Source organism: Triturus cristatus, chromosome 6 (assembly GCF_964204655.1).
Source record: "Triturus cristatus chromosome 6, aTriCri1.1, whole genome shotgun sequence".
Lineage (NCBI taxonomy): Eukaryota > Metazoa > Chordata > Amphibia > Caudata > Salamandridae > Triturus > Triturus cristatus.
In genome coordinates this window covers 1,482,921,080-1,482,943,078 of record NC_140589.1, presented here as the reverse complement: position 1 = coordinate 1,482,943,078, position 21,999 = coordinate 1,482,921,080, and the positions used below count along the sequence as shown (strand labels likewise).

Genomic DNA, 21,999 nt, shown 5'->3' with positions numbered 1-21,999 from the left:
CGTCCGGTTTTTGCCAGGGCCGGACGACATAGGGGACGCTCGTTCGGCCGTGGCTCCAATAACTCTTCCCAGAGAGGTTATCAGTCCCAGAGAGGCGGGGGTCAGGACTCCGGCTACAACACCCGCTCAAATTTCTATCCTTCCCGAAAAGGGAGAGGTCAATTCCGGAAAGGCCGTTCCGGTGGCAACCAAAGTGCTTACCAAGACTCTAATACCTCAGGTGAGTTTGATTTGTTTTTCCGAGGTGGTTCTGGGGGGCAGAATACGTTTTTTTCTCCAGAACTGGCGTCAAATCTCCAACGATGCTTGGGTTCTGCAAACTGTTCAAGGTTTCAAAATAGAATTCTATCAGACCCAACATCAATCCCTCCCCCCTCCTCCTCTCCATTTTTCTCTTCAGGACCAAAAGTTTATTTCGGCAGAGATAGACTCCCTTCTCGCCAAAGGGGCAATCAGGTCAACTGTCCCCCACCCTCACGGGTTTATCAGCAATGTTTTTCTGGTTCAGAAAAAAGGGGGTGGCAATCGTCTGGTCCTCAACTTGAAGGATTTCAACGGAAGTGTAGTTTACAGACACTTCAAGATGGAAGGGATCCATCTTTTGCGCGATCTTCTGCGCGAAGGGGACTGGATGGTTCGGCTCGACCTCAAGGATGCCTATCTTTCCATTCCCATTTACGAGCCTCATCGTCGTTTTCTTCAATTCAGTTGGCAAGGAATATGGTACGAATACACAGTTCTCCCATTCGGCCTCTCGTCAGCACCCTGGTGCTTCACGAAACTTCTGAGGCCTGTAGTGGAATGTCTGCGTGCTCGGGGTGTCCGCCTGATAATCTATCTCGACGACATTCTTCTCATGGCGGACAAACCCCTCACAGTATTAACCCATCTGGAATGGTCTATCGACCTTCTACAATCCCTGGGTTTCCTAGTCAATCCGCAAAAGTCTATCTTGAATCCTACTCAAGTAATCGAATTTCTGGGTTTTCAAGTGAACTCCCTATCCTGTCAACTCTTATTACCTCACCAAAAGATTCGGTACATCAAGAGAGAATTGAGGTCTGTTCTTTCCAGACAGATTGTGTCCTTGAGGTCGTTAGCACGGGTAGTAGGTCTCCTGGCGTCCTCCATTCAGGCGATATTCCCAGGTCCGCTGCATTACAGAGCACTTCAGAGATTGAAGATTCGTCACCTCCAAAAAGGTCTTCGCTATTCAGATCTGATTCCTCTTTCCGAGGATGCGAAGAGCGAGATGCAATGGTGGTTGGACCACATGGAGGCCTGGAATGGACGAGCCCTGTTCGGCTCCGCTCCGGATCTGGTGATAGAATCGGATGCCAGCCTTTGGGGTTGGGGAGCCAGGTGCGGACCAATCTCCACCGGGGGTCGCTGGTCTCCCCAGGAACTGTCTCTTCACATCAATTGCCTAGAACTTCTAGCGGGGTCTTTTGCGATTCGGTGTTTCTCCCCTCATCAGACCAATTGTTGTATTCTTCTCCGCATGGACAACGTTTCAGCGGTCCGGTATGTCAACAAGTTGGGGGGAACACGATCCAAGATTTTGGCGGAGATCGCCAAGGATTTTTGGCACTTCTGCCTTCAACAGAAGATCACAGTTATTGCCGAATATCTTCCCGGTTGCCGCAATCAGATTGCGGACTGGAACTCTCGCCATCTTCGCGACTTCAGCGATTGGCGCCTTCACCCGCGCATTTTTCGCATTCTCCGTCGGACTTGGGGTCATTGTCACCTAGATCTGTTTGCGTCTCGCCTGAATACTCAACTCCCTCTATTCTTCAGCTGGAGGCCGGATCCGAAAGCCCTGGCCACAGATGCATTTCTTCAGACTTGGCCGTCCACTCTGTGCTACGCCTTTCCCCCGTTCATGTTGATTCCCAGGGTTCTGGCCTACTCGAAACGTTTTCAAACGGAGCTGATTCTCATTGTTCCGCTGTGGAGAGCTCAACCATGGTTCCCGGACCTTCTGGAGATGTGTTGTGCGGTTCCGTTCCTTCTTCCCCAGAAGTGGAATCTGTTGCTGGATCCCCTAGGCGATCCGCATCCCCTGGTTCTATTCGGCAATCTCCTACTGTTGGCGTGCCGAATTTCGGGGATCGCTGGTCGCTCCCAGGCCTTTCATGCGACGCTTCCAAATTCATCAGTGACGCCTGGTCTCCCAGCACTCACAAAAGATATAGAGCCTCATGGAAGCGTTGGTGTGACTGGTGTGTTCAGCGGGAAGTTGATCCCGCTTCAGCGGATGTGGCTCTGATTATTAATTTTCTAGCTTCTCTCGCTTCTTCTGGTCTGGCCTATCGTACGGTCAACAACTTCCGTTCCGCCATCTCTGCCGCCCATGTTCCCATTAATGGCAAACCGGCGGGTGAACATCCTTTAATTTCCAAGTTGCTTAAGGGCATTCGTCTAGCGAACCCTCCGTGCCCTAAATATGTCTCGCTTTGGGATGTCTCCATTGTTTTGAGATTTTTGGAGGCTTGGCCTCCTAATTCATTACTTTCTCGTAAACAGCTCTCTGCTAAATTGACTATGCTGTTATGTCTCGTTTCTTGTAAACGAGTGTCTGACGTGCGGGCGTTAGACTTGGCAGGTCGAAGATTTACACCTGAGGGTGTCACTTTTCTGATCTCTAAACGCACCAAGACTGCTACCTCTTCGGTTACTTATCCTTCCTTTCCTCATCATCCCAACCTTTGCGTTGTTCAATGTGTCAAGGATTACGAGGTATGTACTGCACCTTTACGTTCTGATACACAGGGTCAACTACTTATTGCCTTGCAAAAACCTTTTCGTCCTGTTACTCCTGCTACATTAGCTCGCTGGGTTAGATGGCTCTTATCTGAGGCTGGAATTGATGTTTCCATTTTTGGTGCTCACTCGGCTCGCGGGGCCATGGCCTCTAAAGCGTTCTCGATGGGTGTTTCATTACTGGACATCATGAAAACCGCAGATTGGTCTTCTGATTCTATGTTCAAAACGTTTTATTACAAGCCTATTGAACATATTGCTTCTGTTGTGGTGGATCAGCTTTGAACAAGCATAATCGGAGCCTCCTGTCCTGACATAGAATTAAAAATTTGCAAACATTCGTGACAAGAATTTTCAATTCTATTAAGGACAAGGAGGCGAGGATTATCCCACCCAAATTCATGTTTGATTCTCATGTTTATCATTGTCACAGTGGCATTTGATTTATGACAATGCATTGTATTTCTCCATGTTTACCCTTCCCTTGTATTGCCTTCACTCTCTTTATTGGATGAGTATTACGGCTATACTTTTCTTTTCAGGTTCTGACCCGAAATAGTGATTTCTACTGTTTATCCTGTTCACTCCGCTTGGATCATCTGCTGCCTGCCTCTGTTCGGCGTTTGCTGTGTTTCTAGCGTCAGGATGATCACCGACTGTGGCTGATGGACTTGGTTCCTGGCTTGCTTCTTTTTCCATTGGATTTTATGTTTTCATATGAACTGCTCCTCACCAAAGAAAGAGGACGTACTATCTATTGTTGTACCTTTTATAGGAGAGACTCTATGGTTGTCACGTGGTACCCGGTACTCATGGGTACTGTAGTTTTTTCGTTTCATAAAAGGTTCTGATTGGCTGCTGGGCATTTCTAATAAAGAAATGAGAAAGCATAATCCTCGCCTCCTTGTCCTTAATAGAATTGAAAATTCTTGTCACGAATGTTTGCAAATTTTTAATTACCTCTGCTGTGGTGCCGTGACTTTCGCCGTGCGAAAAGAACTGTACACGGAACGCGAAGGAATGCCAGATATATATATACACACACACACACACACGCATACACACACACATTTACTATTTATCTCAGTGTGCGCCCGCACATGTGTGTATCTTTTTACAAGGCTACACAAAATCGGGACAGGCCAAACATAAAAGTAAAGCTAAAGGATTTAGTCCTACTTTCATGTCTGGTCTGTCCCGGTTTTTACTTCTCAAAATCTGGTCACCCTATCCTAGGTGTTGCAGATTACATTTGCTCAAGGCCCAGACTAACTCTTCTGTGAGGAGCTCCTTGATGCGTGTGTGTCGAGAGCAGAGAGAACTCAAACTCTTAATGGGACTTTTTAGCCTAAAATAAGAATTTAGCTTCAGAAAACGCACATTCAAATAGGGCACAGGCACTAGCAAATATTTTCCTAGGAGCCAAACGTTTGGTCTATAATGTGACGGAGGGCCGTACGCATGCAAGCATGGTGGCGGACAGGGTTTGAGGGAGGGGGGTTTTACAGTATGGTGGGTGTAGGCAGAGCATAGCATATACATCTAGCGGTGGAATTGTGCAATGTGAAACCTGAAAACCTAGGTTTAATCTCACTTTACCCATTTTAACAAATTGTGTGATCCTAGGCAATTGTTTTATTTCACTTTCCCTCGTTTTCCTTCATTATCACATATAAGAGGACGTTGAAACACATGACTTCAGGATGTGCATTGCACAATACCACCTCCTATGATTGATTTAATAAACTATAATGTTCATGTATAATAGGCACGCCGGCCACCCAAAGAGTGCACATAACAAGTGGCTTGCTTCTTAGTTCACTATTGGCATTGTTGTCACAGTTGGGGGGAAAATTAATGTTTGAAAACTAACTTTAAAAAAATGCTTCTCAATGCACTGATTTAATCCAATGTAATAAGGTGAAACAGTTCTGCAAGTCAATCAAATTTCTTTAACATTTTGAAGAAACGTTGTCATATATTTACACTTTTGCTGCAAGATGTCTTGTGTTCCTAAAGTTAAGCAGTGCCGGACACACCCTAGTTATGTTCTTTCATTTACTTCAATTAACCTTTACGTAAATACCTGCCTGTTTATTTAACATCATTTTCATGTTAGTGCTGAGTTGAATAAACAGCAGCCCAGCGCTGCTGCTGACCAGGGGGCCGCATGTAAAGGTCAGGACAGCCGCATGCGTCCCCCGGGCCATACTTTGAGTATCACTGAAATAGGGTATCCAATGCTCATTATGGCTTTTATTATTAGAGAGAGAACAAGCATTGAAAATGCAACATGTCTCGCCTTTAATTAAATTAAAGCCATTTGCTTTGCTATACAATACCATTAGCAAAGCAAATGGCTTTAACTTAATCAAAGGCGAGACCTATTGCATTTTCAATGCTTGTTGTTTAAATCTGACCATTTTCTGTGTGTGTTTGGGGTACCATTGTATATATTTGTACGGGAAAATATTGGTTAACACAGTGTGCCAGTATGTAGCACAAGGTTTCACTTATGTTTTTTCACACACTATTAGGAAGCACAATTAAAACGCACTAAGCAGATATAACCAGCGCGAATGACACGCTGTGCGAAAGTGGATCTAACTAGGGCAACTGAAGGCTGTGTTATTATATATTCGTTTGGGCCTTTGTTTTACAACTGATGCAGGAAATACAGGTATTGCCCATCTGGGAGCTTAATCTTACTCTGCTGCAGCTCTCTAGGTGTCCCCAACCGCTGGGTGTTTTGGAGGGCACGCTGTAGATTGCTGTTTAGGAGGGGTATGTGTCTGCCAAAATTTGACTGGACTCCAGTTACCAAAGAGCCTAACACGCTGCTTATTTCCCCCCCTTGATTCTTCTCCCCTCACAGCTCTATGTGGTTCTTTCGCCTGCATGCTTCTCCTCCCGTGCTTCAAGTTGGTCTCTCTCACAGGTCTCCTGTGCTTCTCTCCAAATCTTCTTTTTTTCCTTTCCCCCGTGTTGCTTTTGCCCAGGCCTTCATGTTGTCCAGATCACCTTGTTTTTTTCTCCCTCAAACCCTCGATTGGTACAGCTGCTGCTTTATTTTACTTTTTGATTACCCGCCCACTTCAACGTTCCTTTTTTTTTATATCGACGTCATCACCGTTATTAAGACTGTGACGGAGCTCTATACCTTTAATGACCGTTCTAAAATGGCTATCAGAAATGCATGCTGTGTAAACCCCCCCCAAAAAAATCTGTCTGGTAGCCTAGTCCCAAAAGATTTCCACCCACACCTAATAAAAACAAGCATTTACAATGCAATGGTCTCGGCAATATTATAGGTAGAGCTATTGGTATTGCTCATTATTTTTTTATCCCTAAATAAATGGCAGTCATTTCTATTGGCATTAGCTTTTTTTTGTGCACATGTGATACCTATTGCATTAGCAGAGAGAGGGTGAGGTAGTGAGAGAGATTGAGGTATTGAAATAGAGAGTGAGGTAGTGAGAGAGAGTGAGGTAGATAGAGAGTGAGGTAGTGAGATAGAGAGTGAGGTAGATAGAGAGTGAGGTAGTGAGAGAGTGAGGTAGTGAGAGAGTGAGGTAGTGAGAGAGTGAGGTATTGAAAGAGTGAGGTAGTGAAAGAGAGGGATGTTGTGAGGTAGTGATATATAAGCATAGAGTGATGTTGTGATGTAGTGAGATAGAGAGAGGTAGTGAAAGAGAGAGTGAAAGTGAGTTAGTGAGATAGAAAGAGTGAGGTAGTGAGATAGAGAGTGATTGAGATAGAGAGTGATTGAGGTAGTGAGTGAGAGAGAAGTTGTGAGGTTGTGAGCTAGAGAGTGAGGTAGTGATGTTTTGAGAGAGAGAAAGGTTGTGAGATAGTGAGATAGAGTGGATCTAGCCATGCGGAATCTTTCTTGCGCTCTGCGGGATTCCCGGAGCTCCTATTTTGACATCTTGAATATTATCTTTTTTTTTTTTAGAATAGCAAGGTTTAAAGGAAAGCCTCTTTTCGTACTGCTTGCCGAAACGTTCAAAGTACATTTCATGTCCACAAACATTAGTGGAAGCAACCTACAATCTAGGTTTCTACTTTGCCAAACTTCGATCTGAGAAAGAGCACTCCCCACCCCCACCCCACAACAAACTGTAGAGATTCTTAAACCTTTGCACTTCAGAGATGTACTTACGGCAGTTCAGCTGCTGATGAAAGTCGGAGATCAGTAACTCTACACAGCCCCGGCTCCGCAGGCGTGGTGTCCCGATGCCAACCTACGAGAAGTGTCAGACACAATCAGCGGGAGGCGCTGCCACATCATGTGATCCAACACACACCGCCTCTCATTTACTCCACTTCCTGCGAAACGGCCCTCTGGCTTTTAACTACTTCGGTCTCTCCAGGCGGCGCGTGCGTGGGGAACAAGAGCTGCCTTATACCGAGAAGGAAGGGAGACTGCCGTCTCTGCCTCTCCTTCCGCCCCGAGGTCCGACGCCTAAGCGGGTTTGTTCAGTCTTATGCAAGTCAATTAAAGGCAGGGTTCCCACGTGACGTCACCGATCATAGCAACCTGCAAACACTGAGTTTGGAGGCACAAAGTTACGAGACGATGCCATCTCAGACATGCAGTGCTCCAGCCCTACCTCCCATGTAACAAAATGCATTCTGGGAGTTGTAGTCCTCGTCAACGGCAGATTATCTACAGTAATTAATACACTCCAAAACAATCATTTATAAAAAGGAAACTCCAGCACTGGAACATTAAGGCCTTGTGACATGGTCATATGGTAACCTTAGCCAGGAATTAAAAGGCTCACATTCTGTCCCTTTTCTGCCTGCAGAGATAGGGACTGAGAATATAAATCGAACGTTAGACAGAGAAAGAGTGTGTACAGTGCTAGAAAGAAAACCAGCAACGGTTCAGAGAGAAAATATAAGAATACATACATACTTACATACATACAGAGAGATTGAGGGAGCATCTGTGGGGGCGTATAGAACGAGGAGGAGCTCATCTCTATATGAAATAGATCGGTCATGGTTAGCGATCGGTGATGGAGAATAGGGAGCCAATTTACGCCTGAATAAATCAGACCCTGGTGCTGTGTACAAGAGCCTGTCGAGCCCTCAGCATGTCCGCTGCTGAGACGGGACCAGACTACTAAACAGCTTGTGAGCGAGTGTATGAGCATCGGGAGCTGGGGGCAGTGAGCCAACAGGGGACATTAGCAAATTGGGAAGACTGCGCCATGTGGTAGACAGAGAACCAATGGATTCACCAGGGCAAGAGGGGACGAGGCGCCAAAACATGACTAATGGGCCAGCATAACACCCTGCGTTTCCTGGGAAGATCGTAACGGCGGAACGCCGCGTGTTAACCTGGGCCATGCGTCTGGAGTAGGCGCACGGAGTCGCCGCTTTAACATGGGGGGGAGGGGCATCTTTAACCACGGACGATGTGCCATCTGGGCGCGAACCAGGGATATTCGCTGAGGTGGATGGGGGGCTGTAAGTCAACAAGACAAGGGATGCTCTTACATGCTAAAGGCTCTCGCATTTTTCGCCACCTCTTCTTTTGTGCTTGACGCCGTGGGTGCCTTGGGTGAGAGAGTGGGGGAAGGAAGGGGCTGAGCAGCGCCACGTCCCCTTACCGAAGAGAAGGATATTGACCTCAGCAGGAAGAACGGATATTGACTTCAGAAGAGACGCTGTGTCGATAGACCCCCGCCATTTCTCTGCTCACGGCCAGACGACAACAAAAAAATGGCGGATGGAAGCTTCGAAATTTTTTCGGATTCGGGGGCGTGTTCCTGCTGTTCTAAAAGGGCGTGGCTAAAAATTGGAAAGAACAGCAAGGAACACGCCCCCGAATCTGAAAAAGACGGAGCCTATTTGGAGGGACGGCTCTCTCCTCCAATGGCTGGCATCCGTTTAGGAAGCCAGCCAATGGAGGAGAAGCAAAAAGAGAGGCGGGCTAAATAGCCACTCTAGAAAACATTAAATCTTCCGACTTCCGGTTCTGCCTTCGGCAGACCGGTAGTCCTCGACCTAAAAATGTAAGAGTGCTAATTAGCATATAGATGGGACATGGCTTCTTTCCAGTCCATCACTGTCTGGTGTGCCGTGTATTCACCTAGGAGCCTTTAGGACTGGGCTGCTAGAATATAACCGGTGTATGAATTGTGTGCTGGTTGCCACGTGTACGTGAGATATTTCCTCGGATGACAGCATGCTTTTTTCAAACAAACTCGGAGGGTTCATGGCCCATCACTAAGATGTGACCTACAGGTCAGCAGGGGTTCAGATCCCGCCCGGCAAGGTCAACTCAGCCTTTCTGACGAACTCGATGAATACCAACCATTAACCAGTACTATTTGCACACAAATAAAGTTCTAAGTAAAGGGCTATGGATAAATAGCTACAGAACGAATTCTAAAATGCCCTCAATCATTAGCTGTGAAAGCAGAATGCTTTTTTGACAGTTTTTTTTCTCACAGCACAAAGGTTAACCATTTGCGTCATTATTTCTTATGAACCCCGACCACAACGAAAGGTGAAATGGTGAGCAGTTCCTTGTTCAGAGAAAAAGTGACACCCAGGTCCCCTCAGGCTCGACCTGTGGGCGGGAAGCAGAGGTTATAAAAAGCACCCTGTGAATGCCCGCTGGGAGGACTCGACAGCAAACACTGCAGATAGGATAACTGTGAAGTAAAATGTGACTGCGTCTGACCTCTCAGCCTGAGTCGGGGTGGGCAAAGCAGCGCCCCCTGTGTCTCTTACCAAGTCTGCACCATTGTTGGATATGAATGAACGAACGAACGAACGAGAGAACAAACACACACACACACACCTTTCCAGTCTTCTAGACATACCGTACTCCCACACTCACCCTCACCATCATTACTAGAACCCCCACACCCCCAACACAGCCACTTCCTCCGTGTTACCCAGACTAGCGCACGTGGCCCAAGGTAGGCAAAGCCATACCGAGGTAAGTCAACGCGCGTGCTATGCACAGATGTCATTGATTTTGTTCCATGTCCCAGGTGGCACAAAACGATGGAATGTAGTGCAGCCGCAACTAATTACTAGCGGCTGAGATTAATTCAGGCAGTCCACTCCCACCCGTCCCTTTTTTGTTTCCCTCGATCAATCAGCGACCCCGGATTTGTCCTAAGGTACCCCTGGTACAGACCTTGGTATCTCGGGTGACAGGGGTGACAAAGGCTGCGCAATTATAAAGTAAATGTGGCTCTCGGATCCCTCTGTAGATTCTATGGCTTCCAGTCATTGCCCATCCGGTTGGCTGGCCCCTCAACCATAAACAGGAGGCTAATCAAGGGATAAGGGTGGGTAAAATGGTCAAGAAGGTGGCGCCATCGCCTGCCCGATGGTCCCTACTGTCATTTTTGTTACACCAACTTGCACTAACCCGGACATTCGGACACACCGAATCCATATGAATAGCCCCATGAAAGTGGGGTATTGCCCGTCACTCACCCTGCCCAGATACAGTTCGTCCAGCCGGTCGTCGATCCACTTCTCCACGTCCGACACTTCTGTAGCTCCTTGCGGTCATATTTGACAGTCACTCGAGCTTGGCGCTTCTGGATGCCCCCGTGGCCCCCTGGGGACCGGTTAATCCTGCACGGGGAGGAGTGCAGCTTGCCCAGCACCCGCTTTCCCAGCTTCTGGGCTGCCATCGGATGGAGGGGACCGCGAAGTGATGCACCTCTGCTCTGCCGATTCTAGTTCTCCAGGTGCGTCTCCGGGCTTTAATCCAGTGTAGATGCCCTGTACTTTATGAACTGTTGGGATGTTGCTGTGAAACGTGCACAGTTGAGTGCAAGGGCTAGATGAGGGCAGTACGGTGAAGAGGGCGGCGTCCAATGTATACTCCGGGTGTATTTAGGTTAAAGGTTCTGTGTACAGAGGGTGCGGACGGAATACTGTGCAAGCACTCTAGAGTGCAAGGGCTAGATGAGGGCAAACCGGTGAAGAGGGCGGCGTCCAATGTATACTCCGTGTGTATTTAGGTTCAAGGTTCTGTGTACTGAGGGTGCGGATGGAATACTGTGCAAGCACTCTATGTCGTCATGGAAGTCCTGCTGGTGAAGGTGCTATAAGCGTGCGTCCAGGTTTACTCCTTGGTTCCCTCCCTCACCCCGCTACTCTATTCCAGAGCTCTGTTCAGCACTCTCATCGTGGTCTGCCTCGCAGCCTGCATTTACAGGCGCTCGCCATGACGTATTTGCTCGGCTTTTTCTGCCGGCCTCGCCTGCTAGAAGGTTTCTTGTCTTTATGGGTCCATGTGTTTGAAACACATGGCCCCATAAAGATAAGAAACCTTTTGCGACGAACGCAAAGCAGGCGAGGCCGTCCAAATGGGACAGCCGAAAAAGCTGAGCGAATACGTCACAAGGAGCTCTTTTCCAATGGCTGGCCACCGTTTAGCATAAACAGTGACGCCAGCCAATGGAAAAGAGGGGCAGGGCTTAATGCCCTTTACTAAAAAATCCCCATATCATTAAATCTCGCCAGTGAGACTGCGCATGCGCGCAGCCTACGCCAGGCGAGACCTAAAAATGAAGGCTAGAAAGAAATCCATGATGCAATGATTTTTGCAATGACTATAGCAACAACCTATTCCTGAGTATGGGCATTTTATTTCTCTGGCCCACCTCTGATATTGGCCAGAGATAAAGCGTCGCACAGCTTCTTGCCGCAATGCTTACCACTCAAAAGGATGCCTACTGTTGATTCATAAATTCATTGAACATAATCAAAACTTCAGATCAGCAAAAAATAAACTTTGGTGTAATTCCCCTCTTTCAAAAAGAAGCTTGCATGGTTGATACTTTTCCACTCTGGCGCCACAGTTACAGAACTCCTTACCTCTCCACATGTGCCTAGCAAATCACAACACAAATTCCAGGAGGAGCAACAAAACCTGTCGGTTTATTTAGAGGTTGGCCGTTGGGGTCCTATGCCAAATTGTGGCGAATATCCCATCCGCCCATTACAAATACTATAGTCCATAATACACCTGTGATACATATCCTGTTCACCAAGCTCTAAATAAAACCATTTCTTACAAGGCTAAAGCACAAAAACCACCGTGCAAAGCATTCCATTGATAGATTCTCTCTGTTCAAAACATTCCAATGTCTGTCTCATTGTTCAGCTGTATTCTAGAACATTCGACCCTCAATTTGTGGAATGATCCAATAGTGTTACTGCATTCTGCCTCTGGCTACACTGGTCCTTAAAGGTCCCTCCCCATTACTCCAGTAGAGGGCCTTTAATAACCAGTAATCTCCCTTGCGCCAAGGATATATTAGAAGAGAGAGTCAAAGGGCCAATAATGTCCCCTGCCCTACCATTCCAATGTCTGTCTTTCTTTTTTTCATTATTTATTTCAGACTTTGTTTAATTTAGACGTTTCTACCCGGCAACACCAATGTTAGAACCCATTGCCTGCGACTCTGGATTATAACTTGGTTAGGGAGCCTTTAACGACGGGTTTAGACCTAGGCAGAGAGCTATGTAATGCTATCGAAAATTTACAAATACCTTCAACAAAGGCAATAGGGGGAGGAGGAGCCTAGCGCGCAACCAAGATGGCCGCGTAGGTGCGAGGCTCCCGAGGACCTCCGCGACCTCCTGAATTAATCCTGGCGATATCCTGTCCTTGTTAAGGGGACTGTGTTGGGGAACCGGAGCTGAGGCGCCACCCGTTTTTTGGGCTCGAATCGGACCCCGGACGCCGGTGGGAGCATCGATCGAGGGTTGTGGCCTTCTCCTCGCCGGCCCCCCGGATTGGAGTAGTGGGGCGATCCGGGGACAAAGTGAATAACAGCGGCGAACGGGGCTGGGCGACTGGCGTACCCCACACTTTCGCTTTCGCTTTTGCGCCCTCCTAGCTCTCAAGCGGGGTCGGACTGCGGAGCGGGGTGTGGTGGTGTGGCCTTGTCCAGGAGCCCGGCTGACCCGCCGGCGGTGGGTTGACCCGCGGTTCGGTGGTCGCCCCTGCCCCCCCCCTGGCACCCGTGACTTGGTATAGCGGCCCGTTTGGGGTGCTTGGCACGACGGTGGAGGAGCCAGCATGTCCACCAAACAAGATGGCGACCGGGCGAAGGTGAAGACGACCCGCCGTGGCACGGCGCACCAGGCCAACAGTATGGACCGCTACACGCTCCAGAAGGGTTCTCCGGAGACATCGCGTACATCCCCGGTGGGCCCGACGGAGGCATCCGCTCATCCGGTGGATCTGACCCTCCGGGACGTCATGGGCGCCATCGCAGAGATGAAGGCCTCGGTGGACCAGCGTTTCGACACCTTAGCGCAAAAAATAGACTCGGTCCTGGTGGATGTGAGCCTTGTGAGGGCAGACTTGTCCAAAACAAACGACCGAGTCGACTCCCTGGCCCACACCACAACGAGCCTCACGACAGACGTGGTGGCCCTCCAGAAGGAGGTGCGCCGGCTTGGCCAGGCGAGCGCCCTGATGGACCGGCGACTGGAGGACTCCGAGGGTCGGGCCCGGAGGAATAATGTCCGTATTGTGGGGGTGCCGGAGGGACGAGAGGCGGAGGCGGCGGATCTCTTCGTGGAAGAGTTGATCCTGACCCATCTCCAGCCCCGGGGGCTGAGTAAGCTATTTGCGGTGGAGCGTGCTCACCGGGTCCCCGGGGGCAGACCTAAGACTGGTGCCCCGCCGCGGCCTCTCATTGCCCGGATTTTTAATTTCCGGGACAGAGATGCTATCCTCCAGACCTCCAGACAACAGGGACCGGTCAAGCTTGACAACATGGAGGTACATTTCTACCCAGACTTTACCCCGGCGGTCCAGAAGCAGCGGCAGAGCTTTCTTGGTGTTAAACGTCGCCTAAGGGACCTGAACCTCAAGTACTCAATGCTCTTTCCAGCTAAGCTGAGGGTAGAGGTGGATGGTCGCACGCACTTCTTCGACCGGCCCGAGGCGGCTGGGGACTGGCTGGACACTCTGCCTGGAGATCGGGGCCGGGGGGGCGGGGGGGACGCGGCTGGCGAGGAGGGCCCGCCGGAGCAGAATTGAGGGGTGACTGCATAGGCCGTGCTCTGGACGTTGTTCCTTCACCATTTATTGATTGCGTATTTTCCCCTCCTATGGAGGTCGTGCGGGGTCTGTTGGGGGCTTCCCTCCTCCTCTGGGGGACTAGTTAGTATTTTAGCTATGGGGCGACAGGCACACTGCACTTTGGGGGGCTGTCTGGGCTCATGCAGGGGTGCAGGGAGGGGGGAGTTTTGTTGGGACCGGGGGGTGGGGGGTGTGTGTTGTTTGTTAGCACCGCAGGGCAAACCCGCTACTATGTTGTTGTTTTTAGGATGCTCGATGGGGGACGACCGATTGTTTCGACGTATGATGGGGGGTAGGGATTTGGCTGTGTTGTCATGGAATGTTAACGGCCTGGGGGATAGGATTAAGCGTGGTGTGGTCCTGCAGTACTTAAAACGTATTTCACCAGATGTTGTCTTCCTGCAGGAGACGCACCTTATAGGTAACTCCTTTCATGCAATGAACCGGCGGGGATATCGTTTGGCGGCCCATTCTGGCTTCACCTCGGGCTCGCGGGGGGTGGGTATTATGATCAAGAACTCGCTCCCGTTGGAGATTGATGAGGTGCGCCATGATGAGAGGGGACGTTTCACTGTTCTGGTGGGAAGAATGGAGGGTAGAGTGTTTATCTTTATATCAGTGTACGTCCCGCCTGGGTTACAAGCCACCACATTTGCGGACCTGGGGCGCCTCCTTCTGGACCTTCCGAGTGGCCTGCTGGTGGTTGGAGGGGATTTTAATGCGGTAGCCTCTGGGTCTATGGATCGCCATCCCCCTAGGGACCTCCCCCGGGCACAGGCGTGGCTGCCCGGCCTTCTGGACACGCTGGGCCTGGTGGATTGCTGGCGATTAAAGCATCCTGCATTGCGACAGTACACCTTCCACTCGGGTGCCCATGGTAGCCTCTCGCGGCTTGATTACATCCTTGTCCCGGCGGCCTACGCAGGGAGGGTGGGGGAGGTGCGCCATCTAGCGCGGGGTATCTCAGACCACTCCCCATTGTTGTTGCATCTCGATGTCTTCCCGAGGGGGGATGGCAGGGTGGCCCCAATCAATGCATGGTATTTGCGCGACCCCACCATTCGTGCTGATTTGATCAAATCCCTACAGCGATATTTCGATGAGAATGTGGGGTCGGTCTCTTCGGCCATCTCCCTGTGGGAGGCTTTCAAGGTAGTCCTTAGAGGGGAGGCCCTCTCCTTTATCTCCCATGCCCGGCGGCGCGAGCGGGAGGAGGTGACCCGGGTAGAGGCCGAGATTGCAGACCTGGAGGGTGACCTGGGAAGCGGGGTAACAGACGACAAGTTGCATGTTCTACACCTAAAGCAGGCGGCCTATCGGGCCCTCGTCACGGAGGCGGCCAGGGGCCTCAGTAGAGAGCAGCAGGGGCGATTGTATGATGTGGGTGATAAGGCTGGCAAATTGATTGCGTGGTTGGATAAGAGGGAGAGAGCGAGCCGTGTGGTGCCTTTGATTGAGAGTGTTGATGGTGCGTGTGTCACTGAGCCGGAAGCCATTGTCTCCTGCTTCGCGGATTATTTCCGCGAAGTCTACTCCCCGGTTTCCCCCTGCTCGGAGGCAGACTCCCATGCCCTGCTTCGGGACATCGCACTGCCCTCCCTAACGGTGGAGGACAGGGATTCGCTGGACGCCCCTCCCACCTCGGACGAAATTGCCTTGGCTATTCGCTCGGTTGCATCCGGCAAGGCCATGGGCCCCAATGGTATTCCCATCGAGCTCTACAAGCTACGCCCGGATGTGTTGGCGCCCCACCTGCGCGCGATGTTCCTGGCGGCCCACTCGCGGGGTTCCCTCCCGCCGGACCAGCGTCTAGCCACAATTGTGGTGGTCCACAAGGAGGGGAGGCCCCGTGAACGGGTCACATCCTATAGGCCGATTTCGCTTTTGAACGCGGAGCCCAAAATCCTCGCCAAGGTGTTGGCCAACAGGTTGGTTGGCGTGGTGGGCGATTTGGTCCACCAAGACCAATCTGGCTTTATACCGCACCGCAACACGGCGCTCAATCTGCGGCGCTTGCACGGGGTGCTCGCGCGTGTCCCATTTGTGCGGGAGCCGGCCATCTTGGCGTCCTTGGACGCCACCATGGCGTTTGATACGCTTGAATGGCCATACATCTGGGCGATGCTGGCAAAATTCGGGTTTGGCCCGGGTTTCATTAGCTGGGTCAAATTGCTATATTCGGGCCCATTGGCGCAGGTGGTAGTGAATGGGCGAGTCTCGGCCCCATTCGCGCTGGGGAGGGGTACGCGACAGGGCTGCCCCCTGTCGCCACTCCTGTTTGCCCCCTGTCGCCTCTCCTGTTTGCCCTGGCCCTGGAGCCCCTGGCGGAGTGGCTGCGGTGGCACCCTTCTATCCGTGGTCTCCGCTGGACCCCCGAGCATGAGGACCGTGTGTCCCTCTATGCTGACGATATCCTTCTGTATCTCGCCTCCCCGCGTAAATCACTGATCGTCCTGGTTGATGTTTTGCGTTCATTCGGTCGCAACTCAGGCCTGGTCATCAACTGGGCGAAATCCTGTGTCTATGTGCTTTCCGGGGAGGCTCCGGCCCTACCACGGGACTGTCCGATCCAGATTGCCTCCCAAGGTTTTCGGTACCTGGGTATCTATATCACTCTTGACCCGGAGGCCCGCTACGAGCGGAATTTGTTACCCCCCCTCCGGCGTTTGAGGGAGGACGTGGTGCGCTGGCGGCGTCTGCCGCTCTCGCCGCTCGGCCGAGCGGCCTTGTTTAAAATGATGTCCCTGCCACGCTTCCTCTACGCCCTCCAGAATACTATGGACTTGGTCCCGGCACGCTATTTCCGTGAGGTGGAGGGCCTCCAGCGGCGCCTGTTCTGGGACGGGAGGCCGCGCATTGCTCTGGCTAAATTGACGCTCCCGTGGTACGATGGGGGGGTCGCCCTCCCTGACATCAAACGGTATTACTGGGCCTCCCAACTAGCTGCAATTAATCATGGCCTTTACGGGCCCGCCTTGAACCCGGCATTCGAGATGGATAAGATGCTCCTGCCCGGTGGCGATTACAATCGAGCGCTCTACGCTGGCGCGCCCGACTCCCGTTTGACGGGACCGACGCGTGTCATGGTGCGTGTCTGGCACGCGGCTAATGCAGCTATGGGGTGGAAGGACCGTTTGACCCGGGCGTCACCGCTGTATGCGTCTGAGAGGTTGGGTTCCCTGTGGACGTCGAAGGGCTTCGAGAAGTGGGACACGATCGGAATCAGCACGGTGGGAGATCTCTGGACGAGGGGGGGATTCAAAACTTTTGAGACGCTGCAGGCGGAGTTCCAGCTGCAGGGCAGTGAGTACTTTCGGTACCTACAGGTTCGCCATGCGCTGGGCTCCGTCTTCCCGGATGTCGCATCCATTCCGGAGTCTTCCCCCCTGGAGGACAGAGTCCTAGATGGCCATGTCCCGGACAGCACGATCTCCCTCATATACAAAAAACTGATCAACGATAGATCGTGCCTGCTGACTAGTCTCCGCGAGGCTTGGGTTGCCGACGGGCTGGAGCTGGACGATGAGGATTGGATTTCCGCGGTGGCCTCTCCGAAAGAGGTGGCCATCCCGGCTCGCCTTCGTTTCGTCCAGCTCAAGATCCTTCACCGGGTTTACGTGACGGGGCCAAGGCTTCTGCGTATGGGCTTTGCTGGTGACGGAATGTGTAAGCGTGGCTGTGGTGCGTTGGCGACTTTCATGCATATACTGTGGGAGTGCCCGAAGGTGGAGCGATTCTGGCGTGGTGTGCATGAGGTCCTGCGTGTGGTGACGCGTGTTGCGCTGCTGCCTGAAGCGAGGAGATGCTTGCTGAATGTATGGGAACCGAATGACTATTCGGTCCCGCAGATGCGGTGGGTGACTCTGGGATACATGATAGCCAAGCGCGACATTGCTCAATTGTGGGGATCCCAGAGGCCCCCGGCGGTGTCGGACTGGAAAGAGCATATGGATTGGTGTATGTTTCGTGAAAAGGTGGTGTATGTGGCGAGAGGTAAGCCTGGGGCGTGGGTGAAAATCTGGGGCCCCTGGAACGCCTACCGCGGGGGTATTTGTGAGCCACCACTGCTACCGGCTGCCTCGCCTGCTCCGTCTCCCTAGACGGCCCCCCTCCCTCAGCCGCGGGCGCGCGGTCCCCCAGTCCCTGATCTATTCCCATTCCCCTCTCCAGAGTTCTGCTGCTGGTTTGGATCCCCCACTTATGGAGCACGTGCTGTTATTTTGGATCGCGGGTTGCCTTGCGGGTGTGGTTTTTTGGTGTTGTTTTGTTTCAAGAAAAGGGAACCGTACTGTGGGCTTGGAGCTGTGTGGCCTGCACCATTGATTACTCCTGTTTTCACTGCTCTACACTGCCTAGAGACTTTTACTGTATGTGTGCAATATGCTTTTTGTCATTCTGGCGGCCGGCCGGATGGTTGTAGGCCCATACTTGTAACTTTTACGAACTGCAATAAACGGTTTCAAAAAAAAAAAAAAAAAAAAAAAAAAAACAAAGGCAATAGGCATTAGGCAGAGTACCCTACCTAAGTTAAAGCAACTTTGTTCACAGAGATGATATGGATAGGAAGTTGAAAAAGTTTTTCCTCTTAGGTGTCTCTAGAGAGAACAGAAGGAGGAAAAGGGAAGAAGTGGACGGAAAACCCTACCACACATATGGTCACATACGCTAATATTGTCCAGCAGTGAATGGAGCAAATGTAGGCTTATACAGCATGTATCTGACCCAGCCATAATAAGAATAATTCTCTCACTCCAGTTGACGTTTTGTGGGCGAGACTGTGCATATATGGACTGTCTAGCAAATGTGGTGATGTTTTCAAGCCATCAAAGTCTGCTTAACAACAGATATCCCTGTGGTTCTTCCATGTATGTAGGCTCCATAGAATGTGTACACGCTTGTATATTGTAGTATTTCCTTCTGTGTGTCATCTAGGTCTCCACCACTCGATTAAGTTTTTCCAGTGGGGTTAGGCAGTTGTTTGACTATTACCCAGAGACCCCTGCCGGATGGTGCAAGCTTTATAACCGCTGCCAGTCAAACCAGACTGAGGTAAAACCAGTGGTTAATTTGTAAAAAAAAAAAAAAGGTGCCGGGGCTGTTGTCAGAAGGCAGCATGCACCAGCCCATTTCTCCTGTCAGCGCTGCCTAAAACAGAACCAACTACTAACTATTAAAGTTGGGCGGGGATGTGGCATAATGGCCAGAGCTGCCGACTTCAGGGATGGGGAACCAGGTTCGAGTCTCGGCGTCGGCTCAACATCCTGTGATTCTGGGCGAACAACTTAATGTCCCCGTAAATGAATGTGTCCTTAACTGGTGCTCATTAAAAGCGGCGGTGTTGATGATTAAGTGCAGATGTGAGCACCGGAAACCACTGGCTCAAATTAAGCACTAGCAAAACAGGGATTTTGGTAATTAGAAGTAATTCATCCTTTGGAGGAACGACTTTTGGCCCTAGGCTGTCAACCTTTACAGTACCCCTTTGCTAGTTGTAAAGAATATTAGGTTTTGGATTGAAAACAGTCTGCCTTCAATATTGTCCTAAGGTTATGTTTCTCCCATTGCAAAGCTGTGCAAGAGATTTTCCTTTCTGACAGTCTCTCACAATCTTAGGACCGCAACAGTGTTTCCCTGCTCCCACCTTGGGTTAATTGGAAAAACCTTTATTATGGGTACATCGGCTTTCTTTTGTGCTGCTTGAAGAGAATACCGAACAGAACTGCACCTGTTACAGGAAAGAGACATCATATGACGTCATGAAACTCTCCCCTGGCAGCCAATTGCTGGCCATATTCAGTGTAAAGTCTTCTGTATTTTTAATTGAGCCTTACATTCTACAGGTCCATCATTTATCAACCATCATTCCTGACCAATTTTCTGTCCGATCCTGCTTACGATCCTGTTGGTTAAGCTATGTACTGCGCCAATCTCCATTTACGGTATAAGGATGGGAAGGTAAGGAGTGTAAATGGTAGGGGGTTCGCTTCCCAAAACCCCTTTTCTGTAAATGTTATATTGGGAGAGAATAGGATGTTTACCATGCACAGCCCTGTAAAAAATATAGTGAGTGAAAAATAGGGTAAAATAAATGCTGAGGTGTACTACACAACCAAAATTACAACCTTCAAAGATATACCATTAGCCATCAATAAACAGGTCCAAGATGCAGCTAGATACAACTAGAAGTCTCTCTAAATAAATGGCAGCAGGTGAATGCAGTGAAACCCCGAAACCGATCCTAGGATGCTTGTTTCCAGTCCAGGGAGGACCTGGATTGGCAGTTCGGGCTGGACTGTTCCCATGAGGCACAGGGTCAAGACTGATTTGCATATGGCTGGGTCCAAACTGGAATAGCATGGTGAGCAAAAAAACGACGAATTTAGGCCCAGATCTATGTACTGGGGTGAATGTATGACATTGTTCTGCATTCTGTCCATCAACTGTTGTTTTTGCATTTGTCACCCCGAGTGGGGTGGGTATGCTCAGACGTGAGTCCCGTGCTCTCCATGCCACTGGAATCAAGCTATCCTGGCTGAAGAGGGGTGAAATCCCGAAACCGGTCCTAGGATGCTTGTTTCCAGTCCAGGGAGGACCTGACCTGGCAGTTCGGGCTGGACTGTTCCCATTGAGCACAGGGTCAAGACTGATTTGCATATGGCTGGATCCAAACTGGAATGGCATTGTGAGCAAAAAAACCGATGGATTTAGGCCCAGATCTCTGTACTGGGGTGAATGTATGACATTGTTCTGCATTCTGTCCATCAATACTTCTTTTTGAATGCAGTAAAAAGCCATTTGCAACTGGTCAACTGGATATCCAATCAAGGATGCTGCATCTGAACGTATTTGGAACCAATATGCCACTGCTTCAATGGCTTATGCCTACTATATAAGGACTGTTTTAGTCCTGGTATAGTAATCTCCAATTGCATGTACATTCAGCTAATACAACTATTTAGAATATTTCACAGTACTTATGCAACGAATACATTTCTTTCGAAAAAATATCCTTCTCTCCTACACCCCTACACAGCAGTGCCGGTGAAGTTTGATTTGCAGGACAGAAATTGAAATGATGTAAACAGTTCGAACATCTCTACCTGTCCATCCAAGTCGAAAGCCAAACAGGCCACTCCATGGGTGTGCACATCCTTCAGAAAAGAGACAGTCTGCACAGTGTAGGAATCCCAAATGCAGATGTACGGCTCCTTCCCGACCTGCCCCGTCGCCACAAGGGCTTTATCCGGGTGCAAAGCGAGGCTGCAAAACAAAGAAAGCATGAATTCAATATGTGGGCCTTCAAGTTGGCTTGACAGAGTTTTATCAGCAGAAGAACAGCAATAAAAGTAATAACAGTTTGAACAGACGTGTTAACAGTGACCTTCCTGTGCTCACTCATTAAGGGCACCCATGATTAACAATACATCCAACTGTGCCCTTCTGGTTTTTAAGAACTCAGGCAGAAAGGTACCTTTTAAGGGCAAGACATCAATTTGAGCGAAGGAAAGCAATTCAAAGGCAACTTGAAAAAAATGTAGAAAACGTGCTTTCTTGAATATATCAGCAGAAGGAAAAGGGCAGGTAGTGAATCATGATGGGCTTTGGATTGTAGAAGGAAACTTATTAAAGGACAGAACCAATCACACAACGGGCTAGCGACTTACTTGATCTCCTACTAACAGCAGGTGTAAAAATGGTTCTAAATAAGTGGAAAGACACATCCAAGGCATCGTTTAAGGGTTGGCTCAACTGGGTGACCTACCTTAGAGGTGCAGATGCGATGGCCCTACGAGACTCACCCTGGAGACAGCCCGACAGGGGAATGTGGGCATCTCTGGACAAGTACCTAGACCCCTATGAACCTCCTTGAAGAAGTCTAGTATAGCGACTTGACTCCAACCTCTCTAGACAATCGCGAGCAGGTTTTTCTCTTCTCTCTCCGCTCTGGTCCCTTCTCTCTGCTCAGGTCCCTTCTTCCCTGTTCCCTACCTGTGACTCTTTACTAGAACAGAGGGTGAAGGGCAGCCTGTAAGGAAACAGAAATAAACAAACTGTACCTCAAACGGTACAACCAACAGGCGGTGCCCTGTAACATCACGGGAGACAAGGTGCATGTTATATGTTTTATGTCTACTTGTTTAGTT

At 50.0% G+C, this 21,999-nt stretch overlaps 1 protein-coding gene across 1 annotated transcript in view; it reads right to left on the bottom strand.

Moving 5' to 3' along the window:
• EML6 (EMAP like 6) overlaps window positions 1-21,999 on the bottom strand; it is an 884,002-nt gene that overhangs the window by 652,919 nt on the left and 209,084 nt on the right. The window contains exon 2 of the mRNA XM_085612599.1: window positions 20,956-21,115. Within this exon, the coding sequence (XP_085468725.1) occupies window positions 20,956-21,115 (160 nt within the window). The remainder of the gene's footprint in view (window positions 1-20,955; window positions 21,116-21,999) is intronic.